The sequence below is a fragment of the Aspergillus sclerotioniger genome (assembly GCF_003184525.1).
Source record: "Aspergillus sclerotioniger CBS 115572 chromosome Unknown BO94scaffold_58, whole genome shotgun sequence".
NCBI lineage: Eukaryota > Fungi > Ascomycota > Eurotiomycetes > Eurotiales > Aspergillaceae > Aspergillus > Aspergillus sclerotioniger.
The window spans coordinates 23,898-46,283 of NW_020291048.1; the positions used below are offsets into that span (position 1 = coordinate 23,898).

At 52.0% G+C, this 22,386-nt stretch overlaps 6 protein-coding genes across 6 annotated transcripts; 3 read left to right on the forward strand and 3 right to left on the reverse strand.

The window, feature by feature from the left end:
* Positions 1 to 1,530: 1,530 nt before the first annotated feature.
* BO94DRAFT_339268 (uncharacterized protein) lies at positions 1,531 to 2,619 on the reverse strand. The gene has a single exon (XM_025607022.1). It carries the CDS (start codon positions 2,302 to 2,304, stop codon positions 1,627 to 1,629), a length of 678 nt encoding a protein of 225 aa, XP_025461425.1. The 5' UTR covers positions 2,305 to 2,619; the 3' UTR covers positions 1,531 to 1,626.
* A 1,309-nt stretch (positions 2,620 to 3,928) lies between these two features.
* Positions 3,929 to 10,887, forward strand: BO94DRAFT_339271 (protein kinase RIM15). The gene is made up of 2 exons (XM_025607023.1): positions 3,929 to 4,808; positions 4,872 to 10,887. The coding sequence occupies exons 1-2, from the start codon at positions 4,230 to 4,232 to the stop codon at positions 10,434 to 10,436; spliced, it is 6,144 nt and encodes a 2,047-aa protein (XP_025461426.1). The 5' UTR covers positions 3,929 to 4,229; the 3' UTR covers positions 10,437 to 10,887.
* Positions 10,888 to 10,902: 15 nt separating this feature from the next.
* Positions 10,903 to 11,934, forward strand: BO94DRAFT_579871 (uncharacterized protein; the record flags this gene model as incomplete). The annotated part of the gene is made up of 3 exons (XM_025615291.1): positions 10,903 to 11,580; positions 11,642 to 11,704; positions 11,845 to 11,934. 3 exons carry the CDS (start codon positions 10,903 to 10,905, stop codon positions 11,932 to 11,934), a joined length of 831 nt encoding a protein of 276 aa, XP_025461427.1.
* Positions 11,935 to 12,466: 532 nt separating this feature from the next.
* BO94DRAFT_540836 (Mechanosensitive ion channel family) lies at positions 12,467 to 15,774 on the reverse strand. The gene is made up of 2 exons (XM_025612997.1): positions 14,912 to 15,774; positions 12,467 to 14,856 (listed from the first exon to the last, which is right to left on the reverse strand). The coding sequence occupies exons 1-2, from the start codon at positions 15,545 to 15,547 to the stop codon at positions 12,709 to 12,711; spliced, it is 2,784 nt and encodes a 927-aa protein (XP_025461428.1). The 5' UTR covers positions 15,548 to 15,774; the 3' UTR covers positions 12,467 to 12,708.
* A 2,660-nt stretch (positions 15,775 to 18,434) lies between these two features.
* Positions 18,435 to 20,533, forward strand: BO94DRAFT_339362 (tubulin alpha chain). The gene is made up of 7 exons (XM_025607025.1): positions 18,435 to 18,560; positions 18,706 to 18,764; positions 18,848 to 19,001; positions 19,065 to 19,152; positions 19,202 to 19,273; positions 19,333 to 19,836; positions 19,897 to 20,533. The coding sequence occupies exons 1-7, from the start codon at positions 18,549 to 18,551 to the stop codon at positions 20,367 to 20,369; spliced, it is 1,362 nt and encodes a 453-aa protein (XP_025461429.1). The 5' UTR covers positions 18,435 to 18,548; the 3' UTR covers positions 20,370 to 20,533.
* A 96-nt stretch (positions 20,534 to 20,629) lies between these two features.
* On the reverse strand, positions 20,630 to 22,062 carry BO94DRAFT_570382 (thiamine transporter TPC1). Its single transcript, XM_025614806.1, has 5 exons — positions 21,931 to 22,062; positions 21,730 to 21,782; positions 21,572 to 21,656; positions 21,504 to 21,551; positions 20,630 to 21,423 (listed from the first exon to the last, which is right to left on the reverse strand). Exons 1-5 carry the CDS (start codon positions 21,961 to 21,963, stop codon positions 20,698 to 20,700), a joined length of 945 nt encoding a protein of 314 aa, XP_025461430.1. The 5' UTR covers positions 21,964 to 22,062; the 3' UTR covers positions 20,630 to 20,697.
* Positions 22,063 to 22,386: the final 324 nt, after the last annotated feature.

A 22,386-nucleotide genomic window follows, 5' to 3' on the forward strand; every position in this document is an offset into this window, starting at 1 on the left:
TGATTTGATTCAATTTACCTTGAATAATCAGGTATATCTATCCAAAGTACTTTTATTTTACTTATCGTATCTATGGATCTGTGGTAGACAAACACACAGACAGACAGATAGATAGGTAGATCGATAGAGATAGTCTACAATCCATCCCGTGCGGTCTAGACACAACCCCATAACCTACCTACACCTACAACTTAACCTACCCAGAACCAAACCAAGAAAAAACCTGCTCCGGGCATTCCCCCACATCCATCACACACACCACACTCTATATAAGATTCATTTTTCACTTCTCCCCGTTGTCCAAGATGCCATGATGAATGTGGTCGATGATGTTCCAGGTGTGTTGATTCCGTGGATGGGGATGGGATTGGAATGGTGTGCCTTATCTGTTTAAGCTTCTGCTTTCGAGGTTTCTTTTTTTTGTTTTTTTTTAAGGTTATGGTTATGTAAGTAGGTAGAGGGAATGGATGGAATGTGCCAGTCGTGTCCTGCTTTTTTGGGTAATTACTACCTTATGGAGTACAGAGTATAGAGTACGGAGTAGGGAATGGATGTATGTATGTATGTGTGTATTTGTGTGTTTATGGAAGTAGGCGTGTGTGTAGTTACATTTTGGGAGAATTGTTTGGGTTTGGGCGGAGGTGGCGGAAGGTTATTTTTCTTGGTCTTGGGTTTCTACATACAAGAAAGATACTTTGGGTGGTAGTTGGTGGTGGTGGTATGTTAGGTATCTAGCTGTGTATGTATCGATGGAGGAGGAAGTCTGGATGTGGATGGAGAGTTGGAGGGATGGAAGGTTAGTTACTGGAGTTACTGCTGTGTCGGACCTAGGTAAGTAGTAGGTTTGTGTCCTCTGTCAGATGATCTTGTGCTTTTTTGGGGATCGGCCAATGCGGATGCAGGCTTGGTGCGGGGAAGGACATGTCGGTTATCGGTGGTACTTTTGTTACTTTGGTTGGCTTCTCTTTGTGTTGTCGCTGCTGCTGCTTCTGTTGCTGATATTAGGGCTAGAGATTGCTTGCGGTTGAATTTGGTTTGTTGGTTGATGAGGGGTGATGTATGGTCTGCTTTGTATTAGGTCTCCACTTGGACGATCATTGTTCGCTTTCATTCTCCTTGGCCTCTTAGGTAAGGATTGACGGTGGAATGCAGTCTCGGATGTTGGAGATGCAGTGCAGGAACTCCATACACTGTACATAGGACGTGCCTACGCCACCTGCAGATGATGATCCTCACGTTGAGGTGTCTGGGAGAATACGACCCATGGGATTCGGTTGTTTGGATGAGGTCGATGGAATGATCGAGAAGGATACGAGGGACACGGCTGCCATTGGCGTATGGTGATGTCCAGGGGCTGAAGCCCACAGGGTCCATCCTCGGAATTGAGGAATGGCGAAATGGGCTCCACAAACAGCCCATCATTGTCATCATCATGAGACTCTCGTCCAACCATCAAACAGAACCGAACAACGGGCCGCGGACTGATTGTTGCGGGTCTGATAGGTAGTATGTGGGCTGGCAGCAAGGGAAAGACAGACAGGTGCACTGAAAAAGAAAAGATGGGTTGTTTGCGGTCATTTTTCATCTCCCATGCAGGCAATCAGCTTGGGAGTCTCCCCACCTTGTTTACCCCGCAGAACCATCCACCTCAGCTATCATATACTGATTGGTGTCATCGGGGGGTACGTGGAAGAAGTGCTGGTGATGACGAACCAGGTTACCATTTTCGGGCCATATCAGAGTGACGTGGGCGAGCATCTCGTCCCCAGGATGGATGGAGGAATGCCGATGAATGCATTTTGTCCCCCGCGGACTGGTAACCGGGGCTAATAGAGATTGAATTCCGTCGCTGAGTCGATCGAGGGCTCGGAATCCAGGGCTGAGACTATGATCGGTCGCGGGCCAATGGCCGACCGCATCCCGAGCTGCGTGTAACTGCAGACTGCAGACGAGCTGCTCGCTTACCAGCGGTCCCCCAGCCAGGATGAGGGGGCTGCCTTCCGAAGATGAATCCCGGATTCTCACGTCCCTGTCCCGGATTGTATGATGTATCGCATGGGGCAAAGGGAGAGTCAAGTGAGCAGCAGATCCGCTGGGTCTGGGGGAGCTTGATCCATGGTCGAGCCGGGCCAGCAAGAGACTCACTCTGTCGATACTCGATAGGCAGTTGGCCGGGCGGTGACGTTCTGGTGGTTCCCCCCCCCCCGCTGAGTAGGCCTGGATTATTGGCGCAATGGGACGCTGCAGCCAGGAAACACACGTACGCCGTCGGTCGCAGTCACTCACCTCACTTGTTGGCATCATCAGTTCAGTCTACAGGGTCTTCTAGATGGCGACGGCTGAGGGCAGGGGGAAAAATGTGTAGGTTGCACGGGACTTCGAGAACACAATCTATCGAAGTAACCGCCAAATGGAAATGGCCCGACCGTTGAGACCGGGTCTGGAGTGGCGCTTCGTGGCTGCGGATGCTGTCGTGTGTGGTTCGGAGTGACCTCTCCAGAGAAATCGAGACTCTCCCCCCAAAAAAGGCAATCGCGCAATCTGACCCATGGGAAGTACGAGGCGGCATGCTGCGTTGTTGATGGCTGGAGAGGGGGTGCTGGTTCCTGGGCGACGATGACGGCGATGATGTTGATGGCGACCGATAATCGTCAGGCCACAACAAATGAGACGAGACCGTCCGGACGAACAAGCCGTGTCGGCAGTTCGCCTCGGACCAGGATTAACTTACTCCGTACTGTCTGTCCGTGGCTGGAGAAGCCAGGCGACTCAGAATACTGAGAATAGACCAGATAATGGCAGCGCCTAGATAACTGTACAGCTAGGTACAGTTAGGGTGATGTAGCTAGTGGCTAGATGCCTATACCACGGGTGCGTCCGGGCATCCACCGCGGCTCCTCTGAGAGGTCTAGTGGACTGTTATCCGTAACCTAATGCACCTTTGCAGATGGAGCCACTCCCTCCTGGCTGGCGGTAAGAAATCCGTACGGGAGTGCAAGTCCTGTGTAGGAGATAAACCGGGGTGTCAGAGAGGAGAGAGGAAGAGGAGAGGAGAAGAGAGGAGATCCATGGTATTCTCGATAATCGGGAGTGGATCGGGATTCGGTCGTTGATAGGGAAAAAGCAGTGTCCTACATAGTACAAGTTCAACAGAGGATGGTACAGTCGACGCAAATCATGCTCTGATGCTCGCTCTCCACCGGTTGGGACGGCTCCAACGACCTTCGCTCGAGGTCAAAATTACCTAGCCAGCCCCCTCAAGCTGCGATGGTTTCAGGCGGGAAACCTAAACCCCGTAGTTCAGACTCCAACTTGGTGTCCATTCAACCGAAGGCTGAGGCGTCTTGAAAGTCAATCCAATAATCCATCAATTGTTTGGTCATGATATCCGCTGCTGCTTTTCCCGCCCCGGTTACCATACCATACACCACTGCACGGGCCTGGCTGCAACCTTCGGGGGCTTGTCCTCGGGACCTTGGGTACCGGACAGGTAACCTTTCCGTACTCACGTTCTCCCTTCATACACTCACTTACTCTCTCACTTTACTTCTTCCATTCCTCCCACTGATCGGAACCCGCTGTCTCTCTGTGCCTTTTGCTTTTATTCTATTCTTTTTTTTTTTCTAACCCTTCCCTTAATTCCTGTTCGTCCTCCGATCACCTCCTCTTGGCTGGCTCTCTGTGTTCATTCTATGTCGCTTTCCTCTGTTTCCCACATTTGCCTGGCTCCCCCCACCCGCGCTATTCGCTACCTTTAGTCGACCTCGTTCGGGGGGTTGACTCGGTCAATCACCCTGGCTTCGCGTTGACGCTCCGTCGCGCCATTCCCCCGCATAGCCGCTTTTCCCTCTTCGTTTCGCTTCCTTCTCTGTCCTTACGTGATCACGAGATTTTCCTCGTTTCTTTCTTTCTGTATCAGGGAAAGAAGTATTCCAGACTCTCTCAGGTGCCCCCAGAAAAGTACACCTCCCCGTCTGCTTGTTGCGATAGGGTCGTTTACTCTCATCCGTCTACGTCCCCGCTATCCAGTCATGGCCAATTAATGCTGCGGATGAATTCATAACCTACAATCAAAGGGCACCCGCTCTGCCTGGCAGACGGTCCTGCTTGGAGCTGCTCACCGTTTACACTACCTCTCGCCTGATTTTACGTGCTGCGCCTATCAGCCATTCGACCCCTCTCACCCCCAGGCAGTTTTGGGTAATTCCTGTCGGCGTTGCCTGTTCAGCATGGCGGGCAATGGCACAGACGATATTCAGTACCTTGCTCCGCCGGCCGTGACTGCCTTGCGGCAGGAAGCCCGGAGTGTCGATCCAAGATTCTCTCCTTCTCGCTCCTCCAGCGTCGATAACATCCGAGAAGAGCGCGAAGATCTGAAAGAGGCGGCGGAGCAGACCTTGAACGTCATTGTCGATCTTGACCTCGATGGCCGCGTCAAATGGGTCAGTCCGTCATGGAAACAGGTCGTGGGGACATCACCGGAGTCAATAGAGGGGCAGATGATATCGGAGATCGTGGTTGGTAACAAAAACGTCTTTCACGATGCGATAGAGAGTATGAAGGAGGATGACTCCCGCAGTCGGTTCATTCGCTTTGCTGTCCAGATGGGCCCCGAGTCGGTCCTGAAGTACTCACCAGAGCCACGACCTGCTGCGGAGACAGAGGCGGAAACTACTGGGACGGCCGAGGTTGCGAAACATCAGGAAGACTTGCCAGAAAAGGAGAAGGAGAACCGACATCATGACATCCTACATCTGGAAGGACAAGGGATAATGGTCTTTGACCGTACTGCCGATGGCGTTGGACATGTAAGTCACCACAGGCATCTAGACTCATTTCACCGCATAATAACTCACGCTTTCGAACTATAGACCATGTGGATGTTGCGACCGTTTACCGAACCCCGCGAAGTCACCATTGACCTCCCTCCCTTGCTGGTAGAATCCTTGGGCGTCGGAGCGGAAGTGTTAGCAAACTACTTGACAACTTTGGCGGAAGCTGCTGCTAGTGAACCCGATCCTTCGAAACATCCAGCCCCGAACCCGGTGCTGTGTCGTATCTGTGAACGGCAGATCACGCCTTGGTGGTTCGAGAAACATTCGGACCTCTGTCTCCAGGAACATCGGGCCGAAATGGACGTGCAGATAGCTCAGGAAAACCTCAATGAGCACCGTCACGCGATCGTCAAGGTGCTGGATGCTCTTGAGGCCAGGCAGAGCAGGCCCTTAGTTCTCGGGGATACCAACCCTCCCCCATCTCCCCAACCGGAGTACAAAGGACTACCCATTGGACCATCTCCAGCCGCCTCGGCACCATCGTCCGGATCCGTATCCAGCTCTAATTCGGCCCCCGGCACGCCGCCTAGATCGAGAGACCATTCGGCTTCGGGCATCGGGCATGCTCGCGCCCGATCTTTCGCAGTGCGGCGTCCGTTGGCTCGTGTTGTTGAGTTGATCCTCGATCTCTGCGACACTGCCTCCGAAATCAACATGCCTGTGATCAGAGAGACCCGTGCGGAAAGTGGAGATGATTTCCGGACTTTGTCACCACAGTCGGAATCGCGTATCTCTCAGGTCATCCAGTGGCAGTCGCCCAGTTCTAATACCCTGGAGCAGGAGCAAGGTATCGCGGCCTTGTGTACAGACACCGAACAAGTTGCCAAGGCAAAAGTCGATGCGGTTATCCGCCATAGAAGAATCGTGGAGTATGCGGAGCGGATTCGCATTGAATACACGATTCTGGTGGAGGAGTGTATCACCGCAGCTCTCAGCAAGGCCGAGCGGATTGCGGCCGGCCAACTCAGCGATTCTACCGCATCGGACGATGATGCTCTCCCAGAACCCGAGCCCCCTGTGGTAGCGAATAGTCCGATAATACATGGGAAGCGAGAATCGGTGCCTCCGCCTCCAATGTCCGCCCTCACCATGTCCATGCGCAATTCGCCCGATCGATTCCATTCAAATCACTCCTCCGAGGGCAAGTCCTCAGTAGCCGTGTCCACTGGATCGAACAGTCCTATGGAGTGCCCTACACCTCGTTCACACAAAAGTATTGCTGGGGTGCTAGGAACGTCACAGCCTTCCAGGCGTGGCATCTCCATGCTCGATTTTGATGCGGGCGACAACAGTGATAGCAGCGCTCCTTCTTCTGCTTTCCCTGGCGCTGTGCGAACCGACTCGCCCTCATCAGATCGCAGTCTAGACAGAAAACGCAGGAGTCTGGTGCTTCCTGGGCTCTCTAGCTCACCTCGACGTCAACACTCTCCGGCTAGGATATCGGGCCCTCATTCTCCGTTACGAATGCCTCGGGCTCGCCTTTCGAGCGGCGCTGATAGCTTACCCTCCCCCATAGTTTCTCCCTCATCCAATGCGATCGAACTGGCACAACTTCACTATCCCCATCATCGGCGTCAATCGTCTGCGACGTCTTCAGATCTCGTCAAGCCGCCCGTTTCACCCCATCTTTCCTCCGCCAGCCAGCCACAGCCGAGACCAGCGCCGCCATCGATCAAGGATTTTGAGATCATCAAGCCCATCAGTAAAGGTGCTTTTGGGAGTGTTTACTTGGCAAAGAAAAAGGTGACCAGCGAGTACTTTGCGATCAAGGTGTTGAAGAAGGCGGATATGGTCGCAAAGAATCAGGTTACCAATGTCAAGGCGGAGCGTGCAATCATGATGTGGCAGGGGGAAAGCGATTTTGTTGCTAAGCTCTACTGGACCTTCTCCAGTAAGGACTACCTTTATCTGGTAATGGAATATCTTAACGGCGGAGACTGCGCTTCGCTCGTCAAGATTCTGGGTGGCTTGCCCGAGGACTGGGCTAAGAAGTACATCGCGGAAGTAGTCCTCGGGGTGGAACATCTCCATGGCAGGGGTATCGTCCATCGTGACCTCAAGCCAGACAACTTGCTTATAGACCAGACCGGTCATCTCAAACTGACCGATTTCGGTTTGTCTCGAATGGGCCTAGTCGGACGCCAAAAGCGCGTCTTGAAGAGTATGAACGAACCAGCACCCGACCTTCTCAAACAAGGGTCCTTTCCTCGAGCAACGTCCATCGCATCGTCAAGGTCGGCATCTTTCGATTTCCAAGGCAGTGGGTCACCGGGGTCCACCCCATTGATTACACCCGACGTTGCTGGCAGCATCCCCCAGCCTTCCTACTTCAATCTCAACCAGAGCGGACTCAGTCGGCAGACTTCACGTCGAGCATCTGGCTACCGTAGCGATAGCGGGGCTAGTGAGAGTCTAAATGCCATGTTTCGCACTCTTGGTCTCCATGAGGGTGGTGAAGCTTCGGGCACGATGCCTGTGCCCGTCCCTTCCTCGGGCCATCATCTGCCTGAAGAAGAGAGCCAAAGTGAGGCAGGCGAGTCTCCTCATCTGTACCCGCTCCAGCCAACCTTGAGCAACTCCTTCTCATACAGTACTCCACCTCAGCAGTCCATGATGCCACCTCTAATGGCACTGTTCGATCCCGACGACCATAACCGGCGCTTTGTTGGCACTCCGGACTATCTGGCCCCGGAAACTATCAACGGTGTGGGTCAGGATGAGATGAGTGACTGGTGGTCACTGGGCTGCATCATGTTTGAATTCCTCTTTGGCTACCCACCTTTCAATGCGGCAACCCCAGACGAGGTTTTTGATAATATACTCCACCGACGAATCAACTGGCCGGATGAGCCCGAAGAACTGGCTTCACCTGAAGCCATTGATCTCATGAACAAGCTCATGGCTATGCACCCGCGCGAACGGATCGGTGCCAATGTTGATGAGAGATATCCTAATGGCGGGGCAGAAATTCGCAGCCACCCTTGGTTTTCGGATGTGAACTGGGATACCTTGCTGGAAGACAAGGCCCAGTTTGTGCCAAATATTGAGAATCCGGAAGATACCGAGTATTTTGACGCTCGTGGCGCCACCCTGCAAGCCTTTACCGAAGAGCTTGAAGATGCAAGCCCTCCTCCGCAACCGTTGACTGTCGGGGCGTACCCCCAAGATCGTCCCCATGATGCTTTGTTCAAAGTTCGCTCTCAAGTGAATTCAATGAAGCGGCCACTGATGCCCCTGCACATCCCACCCCATGTCCGGGAGTCACGTAGCAGGAGGCTGAGCGAACCGGCGATGGCCGATGATTTTGGCAGTTTTTCATTCAAGAATCTCCCCATGCTTGAGAAGGCCAACAAGGATGTGATCCAAAAACTACGTCAGGAAGCAATGCAGGCGCAGCAACGCCATGTCCCTCCGGGCTCTCAGCAACCAGGACACGCACAAGGACAGGATCCAGCTCCCTCTCAGCCTGCCCCCTCTCTGGAAGGAAGCCCCTTACCGATGTCCTTGCAACGGACTCTGTCTCAGACCAAAGGCAGCAACCGCCCATCATCCCCGTCCAGCATGAGCCAGGCGAATTCATCTCCCAGTCGTCCCTCGCAACCTTCATCCCCGCTCCTCGTTCAATTCAGCACTGGTCAAAACCACGAGCGCAGAAAAACATCGGGGTCGTCTTCCAACAACTCACAATCTACAGGGAACACCCAGCCCACAAGTATCGACACGGGCCGGATGGCAAGTCTTAAGTTTGGCTCGGCTTCATCGTCGCCAATAAAGCCCACTCGGGCTACAGCACACAGTCCTGATAAAACACCTTCTGGACCGCGCCACGGCAGTGCTCCTGCGTCGCGAGCAAGGTCACAGACCATCGGTTCCCAGGATGGAGATCTCTCATCATCTTTAGCCAAGGAATCATACGTTGCAGGTCATTACAAGCGTCGCAGCCAGTTGTTCGATATCTCTCCATCATCATCCGACAATGAAGATCCACGCACTAAAGCCCTGCTTAAGGTGCAACGCCGCCGTCAGAGCTCAAGGCGTCTGTCTCAGATCAACTTCCCTGAAGGTCCCTTTTTCCGGCCACTGGACGTACTAATCTGCGAGGACCACCCGGTCTCTCGAATCGTGATGGAACGTCTCTTCGAGAAACTGCGGTGTCGTACTATTACAGCGGTCAATGGTACTGAGGCAATGCGTTACGCGTTGAGTGAAGTTCAATTCGACATAATCATGACGGAGTTCAAACTACCCCAGGTAACTGGGGCCGATGTTGCGCGTATGGTGCGAGAAACGCGCAGTGCAAACCGACATACCCCGATCATTGCGGTCACCGGCTATCTCAAAGATCTGCCCGAAACCCACCACTTCGATGCTCTCATTGAAAAGCCTCCAACTCTAACAAAGTTCACAGAAGCACTCTGTAAATTTTGCCAGTGGAAGCCTCCCCCTAAGGACTATAATCCCTCTCAGCCATTCCCCGTTCCGCCTACGATACGCCAGGCTCCTGTGCAAGTTGAGCATAGTCCCAGTTCAACCACATCGTCCAGCTTCGCCCTTGTGCCTTCCAGCTCGTACAGAGGATCTAGTCGAGAGGACTCTATTGTCAGCAGTTACTTTGGCGATATGGAGTCGATCAAACCCGAAGAAGGCCCCGTGATTGTGAGCCATCACAACGACGAGCCGGAACCGGATAGAGGTGGCCTCGGCATTTCCGAAGATGCGACGCCAGCTCAAGAACCGGCAGATGGCGGTTCGACATTTGCCTCGGACGCGGTGCCTTTCCCGAGTCTGCTCCACGCCACTTCTGCGCCGGCGACTCTGCATCAGCCTCTAACACCTCGTAAACAGCGGTCTAGTGAGGCAATCCGGGCCAAGAGAGAATCTCTAGAACGCAAACGCTACGAGTGTGCCGAGTCGGGCGATGATGAAGACGAAGAGCTCGGCAATTCCCCGACGCGAACAAGCAGCCCACGGCAACGGTCTCGTCGTCCTGGCTCCAAGCTGGGCATTGAGATGATGAGAACCAACAGTAGGGGCAGTGTGGTCAGTGGAAGCGAAGAGCTTCTCAAGCGAGAGAGGGAGTCGTTGGAGCGACGCAGCAGTGGAGGTTCCGACCGCGTCAGTGATGGCGGGGAGGAGCGCCCTGGCTCTCGCTCTCCGCTGAGCCCAAGCCTGAGAAGTCGCTTTGGGGACCTTAACATCCCCGAGGAGGCTATAGCGGGGTCGGTGGAAGGATACAGTCCCAAGCATTCCCCCACCTTGGAGCTGGGCCTGAACTCAGACTTCCCAGCCATCTTCTCGGAACGACCCAGTTCGCCGAACTTCACGGAGACTTCAGCTGCGCCGGGCATGGAGGCGAGCACTCAAACACCGAAACTGGGGCATATTACACCCCCGATCGTTTTCTCGAGAGATGGGGATGTTGATCCTGCAGGCCAAGATCCCGACTCGTGCATTAAGATGCCCGGGGATGATTTCATTTCCGAATTTGGGGCCGAAGCCGATATCGACCAGTACCTGGATGCCGATGCCACTCCTCGGCCGTTGCACACCCCATCTCCCAATCCTTACCTCGATGCGTTCCCTAGTCCATCAGAGAGATAGATTTGCTATCTTGCGATGAAAGATAGACCTTGTTGCTGTCTTCCAGAACTGTGCGCTTTTGTTGGACACTTATTTCGAAGTGATCGCTCCTGTTTCAGAGATTCACCATATATCTCACAAGCAATGCATGGCCTTTTCTCCATGCTTGTGATCCTTGATCCTTTCAGAATTACATTCACCACTTTGTTGTCTCATATTGATTCATTTTTCTTACGCGTGTCAAGGCTAGCGGGTGTTTGGGAGTGTTGTTATCTCAACCAGGCTGTCTGAGTTCACTCTTTTGTTCTTTTCTGCTGGGCTGTTCTCCGCTTTATCATCCAGTTGCTTTCTGTCTCATCATCCAGGCGCATATCCATTTCCTTTGTTCAACTTTCGATTCTCCTTGGCCGCAAAATTGTGTATGTACCTATACGTACCGGATTTCAAAAAAAGAGTTTAGTTTTTCTCTTCACTTTTTTCAGACACTATGAAAGTAGATATATACACTAGTGGTGTACTCATGAGGTATGGCTCGGAACTCGACAGGGGTCCTCAGGGGCTCTACCTATCTGTAATTCGAGCTAACGATATCACCTCCAGCCACCGTCTTCCTCCCATCTCTCTAAATACAACCCATATCCCCAACCGCAATAACCCAAACAACAACCTAGCAATGCGCCCAATACCCATGCCCATACACATACCCTTCATCACCCGCCTCCGCGCTCTCTTCACCAACCCCTCCCTGCCTAACCCCCCTCCCACCCACACCTCACCCCCCAAAATCGCCCTCATCGGCCTCTCCTCCGTCGGCAAACACGCCCTCCTCAACCACCTCACCACCACCCCCATCAGCTCCTACACCCCCGACATCACCGTCTCCGCACACGTTCACTTTGCAAGTAACCACCACCTGGGCATGGATTTCGTGCTCGTGGAACTTGGTGAAAGTGCCCCTAGGTGGTGGATTAAGGCCACCACGGGGTTTTATGTGGATGCGTGTGCGATTCTTGTCGTCGTGGATTATTTTAATCCGCTGGAGGTGGGGGAGGTGAGGGGGTGTTTGGATTTGATTCTTGGGATGAAAAAGCGTGGAGAGGGGTATGTTACTGTTATGGAGAGGGGGAGGTGGTTGGTTGTGGTTAATTTTAAGGGGGAGGGGAGGGTGAGTTGGTTTTATACTTTGTGTTTGTTTTGGGGGGATAGTGCTGACGGTTCTGGGATAGGATGAGTTGAAAGCGAGGGAATTGGTTGAGGGGTTGAGGATGGATGAGTTGGGGGTAAATTGGGTATGGTTCTCTCTCTCTCTCTTTCTCTCTCTCGCTCTCTTATAGTACTATATGTATATCTATTGATAGTATATTTATTTGAGATTTGTCTGTTGAATGAGGTGGGTGTGGCTAACGCTATATATTTACTTTACTACTAGGAAGTTCGCGCTATTGGGACGGCAACTGGGGAAGGTATCCCGGAGGTGGTTTCCTGGTTGAGGGAGAAGGTAGTTCCTTCCTCTGTGTGAATGCTCTTGAGGGGAGGTGATTGGTTACTGGTATGTATTGTCTAAGTAGTTGTGTGTTGGTGTGGGTGGGGGGGGGGGAAGTTCGGGTTCCTACTTATCATTGTGGATTTCTCTTTTGGGGTTAGATGTACGTATTAGACTGTCTTGATATGAAATGAGAAGTAATTCGGTATATTTATTGTCACTGGGGAAAGGTTGTGCTGAATTGGGCATAGTGATATACCATTGCTGAGAGGGAAGGTCTAGTTGCCTGGGAGGGAAGGAGGGAAGGGCCCAGTGGAATGGGGGAATACATGTGATGAGCACCTACTGCGAGATCTACCCTGGTAGGGATTTGGTTTTAACTGATATCATTGAAGACAGTAGCCTTGTTCGGCATCTGATTGGGGTTTGATCTAGTGGTGTTGTAGTATATCTGGCGACGCTTTATCTTCAAGATAGGAAATTCCATGGAGGACTATGAAGGGGTGGCTATGATGCTAACCAAATCTTGAGAATATTTGGGATTGATGGTATGATTCGAAACACTTCAGTGCAATATTATTGAATCTATATCGTCTAACAAAGTACAAGAAAAAAACCTGATATGCAGGTCTCAACAATTAGTCTAATCCCACCTGGCAAAGCAAACTTGATCAACAGTGACATCACAGGACGTCTGTCATAACCAAACCGCCGCCTTTTCTATGTACGGGAAATATATATAAAATATGTCTCGAGTAATGACGTAGTGAGGCAGTCATTTCCAGAATGCCTGCCGCACAAGCTAAGAGATCATTGCTCCTTCACACCAGGCGAGACACTGCGGACTTGAGGCTGACCATGAGATGGCCCTTGCTCCAGGTCAGCCCCCCCACGGCTGCTGACACTGTTGCGATGGCGGAAGAACCGACCGCGGCTCACAGACGACAAACTGTGGCCACCTTGGGATTCCATCGACTGGCGACCAGTGTGCGCAACAGATGGCACGCTGAGATTCGAGTGGCTTCGTCGGTGATGGGAGGTAGATGCACGGCTCTGCCGCTCGGCCTCCTCCTCCTCTTCCTGGATGCGACGCTCCGTTGTTTCCCGGTTGGCCATTCGGACAACATCATCCACTCGAGTGCGGCGGTCTTCGAACACGTCGCCCATAACGTCGCCGGAAGAAATGTCGCGCATTCCGAGAGAGAAGTCCACATGCTTCCGCGTGTGCATCGAGTCCCCACGGGCGCGAGCAGTGGCGGTATCTATGCCCCTGCGGAGAATAGAATGCTGGCGCGTAGCGCTACTGAAGCCGGAGTTTTCGTGAAGAGAATTGTTGTCATGGACAGGAGTTGGCGGAGGCCGACCATCACTACCGCCGGAAGCAACATGAGATGGGAACCCAGCGACATGGAAGGGAATGTCGACACGGGCACCCTGGAGGTTCATGCGTGGTCCCTCGATGCCAATCTCTTGTAAGGCGAGCATGAGCATGCAGATAAATTTATTGCGGCGCTGTAGACGCAAGCCTTCATTCTGCCAGTTCGACTTGTAGAAGAAGACAACATTGAGAGTAACAGAGAAGTTTTCGGTCACCTGACGCATCTCAGTGAGGATATTGGTCTGGAATTCGCGGGATTCGCTGCGAACAAATTCCAGCAGTCGTTGACGAAGGGCGTCAATTTGCTCAAGCGTCGTGCCGTACTTGATGACAATGGGCACGGCCTCAGCAAGGGCACCGGATCTGCGCTGGTTGAGGATAAAAAGACCGTTAAGGTAGCTGTTGGGGGCTTGCACGACATGGCCCTGCATCTTCTTGAACTCGGTGTACAGAAGAGAGATCTGCTTGACGAAGTAGTCATCTCCCAAGCCCGCATCACCAGAGTTACCATAGACTGTCACCCGGTCACCGACATCAAACGGGTGCTTGACGAACACAAAGATGAGTGACTGGAGCAGTTCCTGTGCAGTTGCAGAGAACAACCAGGACAGTGCCAGAATACTAGAGCCTGCAGACGTGAGCACGCCGGCAGCCGACGTGGAAATCAAAGTCAGGAAAACAATCAAAGTGATGAGTACCACAAAGAATTCGAGAACATTGTCAAGTCTGCTGACGACAGAGTCGAGATCTTTCAGTGACGCGGTAATGGCCTTGCGTTCGCGTCCAATCTCCACGCAAACCGCCTCCAATTCTTCCATAGAAATGTCTCCGTTCATGTCCTTGTCGAACATTGTAAATGCCGCCTCAGCTTCTTCGTTGTTATCGAATGCCTCCTTCAAATCGCCCGAGAAAACGGTTTCGAATCCATCACGCACAAGAGTCCGGTAAAGACGTCGAGCCAAGACCTGACAACCACTGGTGGTCCGCAACAAAGTCAGCACCACCTGGTACGGGTGGTTGCTATTAGTGGCTGTGCGACCAGTAAAGTCTGCGGCAACTGCGCCAGCGACGTCGCCAACCTTGTGCAAGGCACCTTTGGCAAATCGACCTGCCTTTCCGGCGTAGTGGAACGGGATCTTCATAGGAGTCTTAGTACCGGGCTGCTGCTTCTCTTCGAATTCCGTGTCCTTGGCAGAGATCTTCTGCCGGGAGAAAGCATACAGTTTGGTCAAGCTGCCGATCTGGAATTTGTTGATCTCAATTCGATCCGCGTAGGTACGCGTGTGGAAGTTGATGGCGATCAGCTGGATGATGAATTTCTCAACGAGGTTCAAAATCGTCCAAACAAAGACGGAAATGATAATCTTGTTGACTGTGTTTTCCCACGAGCGCGTAGCATGTCTCCCATCCACATGGTGATTCTTCATCGTGGGCAAAAAGGATATTTCCACGCCCAGCCACCAGAAGAACAGGGTTCCATGCAGCTCCAATTGCTTGGCCAGATCACGCCATTTCTTTGCGTTGTTCGTGAAAATACTAGCAATGGCGCTCACAGGGATAGGGATACATTTGGAGACGATCTGGCAAGAGCTTATTAGCATGCAGGCAAACGAGTAGCCGAGTATAAGCACCTACCCTTCCAGCCCATAGGGTTAGCCAGACAATCTCCAACCACACCGAGAACCAAACCAATCGGACACCACCGACACTAGCATCGGGGTATGCAAGTGCGCCGACCAGCAACGGGATCAACAAGATAAGGACAAGCGGTACAATGTAGGTGATATAGCGAATAATAAAACTAGACTCGTGAAGCCTTTTCACGAACCTTGCGATGTTGGTGTTGGGGTTCTCGGGTGGATTATACACTGCAGCTTTTTCGTGGAGAGGATTGGTGGCCTCGTCGAATTCGTCGACTTCGGATCGGCGTGAGCGAGAGCGAGAACGAGAGCGAGAGATGGACGTGCCATCATCATTCACCCTCTTTTCCGAACCTCCTTCATGAGTGGAACGTGATGCCATCCGCTCTGCCTCCAGAACCGCTAGGTCATCTTCCAGCCGCGTAGATTCTTCTCTTGCGGTGACAGGAGAGTACAAGGCGTTTCTATCCGGCTCATCGTAAGAGGTATCGACTCTAAGGTGATTTCCGTTACTTGAGCTGTCGTAAACATATGTGCCTTCATCGGAGTCTGGAGACCCGTCTTCCAGTCTGGGTTTCCTCTTTTCTTCCGTATGATGGGAAGCAGGACGATCTTCCATGGGGGTCGACATGTTGGCACCAGGCCAGGAGTCGAGAGTGAAGAGCTAAATGAGATGCCGGCCCGCTCAAGGACTGCTCATGTAGGTGGTCTAGAGAAGACTGTGTACTATGTTAAATCATGGTAGATAAAAAAGGACTCATGCAAAGCTTCAAACGCAGTAACACATAAAAGAACAAGGCAGGATAAACGATGAACCGAGACATGACGGAGAATTGTCTTTGAACCCAAGAGGGAATGGTATAATCCAGGAATCGCACGAGCAAGGGCGAAGACTGACCTACACTGGTGGGAAATCTTTCCGAAAACCAGAGAAGCTAATAATGCATGGGCCCCAGTCCGGTGGCTGAAAAAGGAACGGGAGATAAGCGGACGCTAGTTAGACGATGCAGATGGGAGGCTGTACTAGAAGGCACAGAAGAGAAGGATGACAGGAGACAGAAGGAGGCAGAAGAGAGCGGGGAGCAGAGGCAATGAAAAGAAAAGAGAAGACAGAAAGAAAAGGTACACGCAAAGCCGAGAGCACCAGCTCTAGCTGGACCTTGGGTCAATCCAGCAGCAGCAGCAGCAGCAGAGGAGATCGATGCGGGAGAGAATGCCGATCGCACGGGACAATTGGCTCGATGCCTGAGGGGATGGCAGTCTAGATTATCCTCCATCAGATCTCTTGGATGAGACGATAATCCTTCGTCGTATTCATTGTATGCTACGCCGATTACCATTGTTGTGAGTTCGCAACTCTCTACCTAGTACCTACGCACATCATCAGACACCATGGCGATCTCAGCCATCGGGAAAGGCGGTTATCAGACGGCGGTGGCGGCCATTCTGCGATCCAAAACCAAGATCGATATGGATCCGGTGGGTGGGCATCTCTCAGCATCGGTTCTGGCCGGTGGCCCTGGTGGGGCCAGTGGTCTAACGTTAGAAACTTCAGAACGGGTCCCAAGAAAACTCTGGGACCCAGAACACCCTGATGCTAACCCGAACTACCTGCGTTAGTACTCCATCGTTGCAGCTTTAGTATGGTGTCTCAGCGCGAGATTATCTGGGTTGGCCGGGCCCTTGGCGCTCCGGTTTTACCCAGTATCTACCTAGGTTAATAGTCTCGAAGCCTTGCTTTGCAGCTGCAGGGTCATCAATGCCACGGGGAGGGGGGTGGGAAGGTTCCAGACACACGTCAACTTTGGGGATCCAATGCATCCCACCTGTTGCTACGCAATAGTCAAGAGAGCAGAGCCAATCAGTCAGTTGACGGCGGAGAGTAATACTACTAGAGTAGTAGTCGTAGCACGGACTGCTCCGCCAGCTCCCAAATCCCGAAGAGTTGAATCAGAATGGCCACCGCCAAGAAACGCCACCTCAGGCACTCCCGGCTGTCCTCCGCTGTCTGCGCCTGACAATGATGAAAAGTAGAATCTTGGAGACTCACTCAGAAACCTTGGCCGCTGGGCACGATACGTTTCATCGGTCCTGTTAAACCAACCCAGTTATTGTCTATGTACTTTCCATCACTTCGCTCATCTTAAAAGGCCTATTATAGTTTGTGAGCCTCGAGTCAGTGCAGGCCCATAGCTTTAGCACTAACATTTGACACTAAGCCTAGACGAATCCACAGTACTTGATTTCTACCTGCTAGCGCCCTCTAGTAGATCCTTTGCTCCGGGAGCTGAAAGAGATAAATAAGACTGCATATTATTATAACTGATGACAATGTAGCACACAGCTGACTCACATATTGTCAATATTGGTCGTGGTTGAAAACAGACAAATTGACTATGTTCAACTGGGCAGATTTCAAGGGTATAAGGTTATTATGCGCGCGGTATGTGGTTCTGTGGACAGTACACCATTGTGGATATTGTATAAGTACTATGTAATCCGATAGATACACAGCCGATAATTATTGTGCATGTGCAAAGCGTGTACCATGGGTGTGTCTTGAGCCGTCAATTCTTCCACTTGCTCTAAAACGACTTTCAAAGAATAGCTCAATCTCGATTGGGCCATCGGAACTCAGCATGGTTGCTCCCAGCAGAGATAATCCATTGGCAGTTCCCCTTCCGGCTGTTGACGTGTCTTGCCCCGCCATGTCACTGAAGATCACAAGGTTGTCTGCACGATAGACGAGGCCTAGAATCACCGTTATGAGAAGTCGGTGGAGACTGGCCGAATGATATAGCACTCAGGTTGATTCCACTAGAATGACATTCGTCGTCAACGACTCAAAATCTTTGGTTAGAATACTATGTTGACATTCAATAAAATTTCCCACTCCGCCCGGCCTGTATACAGTTGTTATCGATGCTTCAATTATTGTTAACCAGCTCGAAACATTTATCGGTCATGCCTCGGCTAGACTTTGCTCTCGAAAGTCTTTGTGTTTAGTGAGCAGTGATGGTAGTGCGGTTGATTGTCGTGTCGAAAAGGGAACCGACAACTTCATATCTCCACCACTGGGCTCATTGTATCTTTCTTTTTGGGGGGATAATTTTGCAAGCGGACATCATGTCTGTGCAAGTCATACCACTGTCACATAGATAGGCAGTATTCAAAATCCAAAAGCAGCTTCTCCGCATTCCACGACTGGAGACATGTGGGGAATAGCAAGATGCCGGATAAAGAGGGAGTGAAGGAGATAAAGACGCAAAACACCTCGCAATCGATAGATGAAGATCCAGAGCCAGGCGCCATGTCCGTTTGTTGGTCGCTTTTCTGTGAACTGGAAGGCGCGGTTCCGTTTGATCAACTGATCGGTCGGTCAGGGGAGAAAGGCGGTCACTGATTGGCTGAGCGAGGCTTGTTTATTGGACCGGCAAGAACCAACGCTTTCCCGGTCATTGTCCATACCATAGCAACTCGTCGTCCTTTCCTCCTTCACTTCCTTTGCTTCCTCCATCATCCTCTGGGTTCTGACCTACTGTTCGCTGCTCCCATTCTTTCGATCTCTATCCTACGACTACTGGGACAGTTCTTGTCTCGTTTCACATCGACAGCCGGACTCAGTTTCCAACATGCGAGGCGAGGTATGGCTCCCCCGTTTTAGTTACCAAGGCCCCCGCACTGTTACCCCCTCCTCAGATCATCAACTCACAATCTCACCTATCCAATCTCACGCAACGTCTTGAGCGAGGTCAAATTCTGGTTGTTCTAACGCGTAGATTTGTCTAGATTTGCCATATTCACATTGGCCAGGCTGGTATTCAGCTTGGTAACAGTGCTTGGGAGCTGTACGTCCCCACCGCTTTTTACTGTACCCCGGACCCGCTAGCTTAAAAGCGACATCATACTGAGCTTGTTGCGATTCACACAGATATCTCTTGGAGCATGGCCTTAAGGCAGATGGCCAACTCAATCCCGACGCGTCTGATGTGATTAATTCGGGCGGTTCGTTCGAAACCTTCTTCAGCGAGACCGGCAATGGCAAACATGTCCCTCGTTCCATCTTCGTTGATCTGGACCCATCGGTATGACATTTTCATCACAAGAATGTGGTTCTTTTGAGGTGTATGCTGAATTGGTGGATGCAGCCTGTCGATGAAATCCGCACCGGCAAATACCGTCAACTCTTCCACCCGGAAATGCTGATTAGTGGGAAGGAAGACGCGGCCAACAATTGTACGATCCCATCCCACCAGATCTGGGCACGGAAGCTGATTTATGGCAGATGCTCGTGGACACTACACAATCGGAAAGGAGCTCGTTGAAGAAGTCGCCGACCGTATCCGTCGTGTTGCCGGTAGGTTTCCAACCCTTCAGGATGTGACTTTCCTTGTGAATTAGGCTTATGCCCAACAGATAATTGCTCTTCCCTTCAGGGATTCCTGGTCTTCCATTCTTTCGGCGGTGGCACAGGATCCGGGTTTGGTGCTCTGTTGCTTGAACGTCTTTCCGCTGAGTATGGGAAGAAGAGCAAGCTTGAGTTCGCGGTGTACCCCTCTCCTCGTGTTTCGACCGCCGTCGTTGAGCCGTACAATGCTGTCCTGTCCACCCACAGCACTATTGAAAACGCTGACTGCACCTTCTTGGTGGACAATGAGGCTGTCTACGATATCTGCCGTCGGAACCTCGATATTCCGCGTCCTGGCTATGAGCATCTCAACCGCCTGATCGCCCAGGTGGTCAGCTCAATCACCTCCAGTCTCCGATTTGATGGTTCCCTTAATGTGGACTTGACGGAGTTTCAGACCAACTTGGTGCCATTCCCTCGTATCCACTATCCCTTGATCTCGTATGCCCCCGTGGTTTCGAGCAGTCGCAGCTCCCACGAGAGCTTCAAGGTGCAGGACCTTACCTTCCAGTGTACGTACTACTGCCTAGCACTATCGTTGGGGATGTTATATGACTAACGCTAGCTTACAGGCTTTGAACCAAACAACCAGATGGTTGTCTGTGATCCTCGCAAGGGCAAGTATATGGCAGTTGCTCTACTGTACCGTGGTGACGTTGTACCCCGTGACTGCACCCAGGCTATCGCCTCCCTCAAGGCCAAATCCTCATTCAACCTCGTTGAGTGGTGCCCTACCGGTTTCAAATTGGGTATCAACTACCAGAAGCCCGTTCGCGTTCCTGACACCGAGCTCGCTCCTGTCGATCGCTCCGTCAGCATGCTCTCCAATACAACGTCTATTGCCGAAGCTTGGGGTCGTCTCGATCACAAGTTTGACCTCATGTACTCGAAGCGTGCATTCGTGCACTGGTACGTGGGTGAGGGTATGGAAGAAGGCGAGTTTTCCGAAGCTCGGGAGGACCTGGCTGCGTTGGAGAAGGACTATGAGGAGGTTGCCAACGATAACGCCGAGGCGGAGGGTGAAGAGGATGAGGCTGAGTACTGATCCTTCCACACCTCTTGGCTCGTTCTGCTTTGGCCGCTTCTTTTCTTGGTCTGTCTAACTTCACTTGTCCAAATTGTGTCTATCCTGTCCTTCTGCTCGCGACACCCCCTTCCGTTCATGCGTCTCTAGCGTCTCTAGCGTTATCTTAACTTCCCAGCTCTTACCCAATAATAAATCGGCCCAGCCGCCGTCGAAGAAGATGAGCACATGAATTTGTCTGTCTTTTGAAAGGACGCGAGAAGGAACCCAGCACGGGATATCGAAAAGTCTAATATGTTATCCAATATTATACAGATTAGGTATTGTGATCACGTAAGTCCATGTGTGCTCAATCGTCCTTGCTCGTAGCCACGTCCATATCCTGGAGCAGCCGCAAAGAAGTTTCATAGGTCCACATTGTCACCGCACTAGCGGGGGCGGCCTTGAACAGGCTGACCGTCAAGCCGCGATACAGTCCGCGCACACCCTGAGTCCGTAAGATCAGGGCCATTGTATTGAACACGCCCTGGTACTCGGGAATATTGCGATGGATGTATAACTGGCGGGTAGGACCTTGCACCTGCAGCCGCTTCCGGATCAAATCCAAGGGAAACATGACCGTCTTCGAGCACACACTCGCAATCACCCCCGCCGCGGCATCCCCCGACCCAAACGGCAGATCCTGATACTGTGCCAGCGGCGGCCGCAACGTCTCATACGTCGCAAAGAACAAACCCATATAAGGCACAATCTGCCCAACGGCAGCACTACACCCGCGAAAAAACCCTCTATACCCTTCATTTCGGGCGATATGCCTAACCGACGAAAACAACGACGTATAGATCCGATCTGTGCCCTGCGCAGCGAAGCGCGTCCTCAGTAAATCCAACGGGTACGTTGACGCCGTGGCGAGACCGCCTGCAGCTGCGCCGGCGACAAAAGATTCTACTGATGGAGGGAGTCGATGCGGATCGAGTTGTGCTAGAGCTTGGGTAGTTGTTCGGTAGGCGCTGAATTGGATCACTCCGTAACAAACGTACATTATTTCGGCGGGGATGTTGCCTTTCCAAAGGCCCTGGATTTATCATTGTATATGTGAGATTTGAGGATCTCGGGGGAAGGACGAAGAGGACGAAGGTATGGGGCAGAACGCACTGTTATACCCTCATGGCGGATGATTTCCCTCATTGTGGAGAGGGTTCCCTTGTAGATGGGCCGGTTACATTGTGATGCGAGATTGGGTCGCTGAGGGAGTGGATTTGGAGCTGGAGGCGGATTTTGACGACGTCGAGGGGGGCGACGCAGAATCTGGAGTTTGATAGATGTGGGTGTTAGGATGGGTGGTTGGTGGTGGTGGTGGTGTTGGCAAGGGGGTGCGTACCGTGACACGAGACCGGCAATGCCACCTGCCAGGACGACTTGGCGTCGTGTGCCCTGGTGAGTATAATGGTGGTGGTTAGCTTGCGCGCGTCGATTGATTTACTACACTTGAGCCCAATGCGCCAGGTCATGGCTGGCTTTCTGGCTGGTTGGATGAATGGGTGGGTGGATTCGTGCGCTCCGGGGAGGACTGGTGGCATACCTCATCCTTGAGGTGTTCTCCCCCGGCCGACATGCATGTGACGGTGATCGGTCAAGCGATGGAGATGAGTCGGAGATTGTATGGGGAGTATGGGTGGTAGAGGGTTATGAATGGGTTGACATCGTTGTGTTGTGTCGGGGAGGGATCCCGACAACGGGCAAAAAAAAAAGGGTAAAATGATGCTCAGGTATGACGTGTGCCTGGCTTTTCTCCGGACGGACTCCGGAGATTAAGAATTCGGGTGGCCATCGGATCTATAGATAGCAACGCTCGAAGGATAGGCATGGTTCTGCGGACTGGTGGGCTATTTATTACTGGGTGATGAGGTGACTGGTACGTATAGAGTGTTTTTGTTATTTATGTTGTTTTTCTAATTGATGGACATTTAGCTTATCCCTACTAGTATATATTCTCTTGTGCCTAAAGTTGCTGCCTTGCTACCTTGCTGCCTTGCTG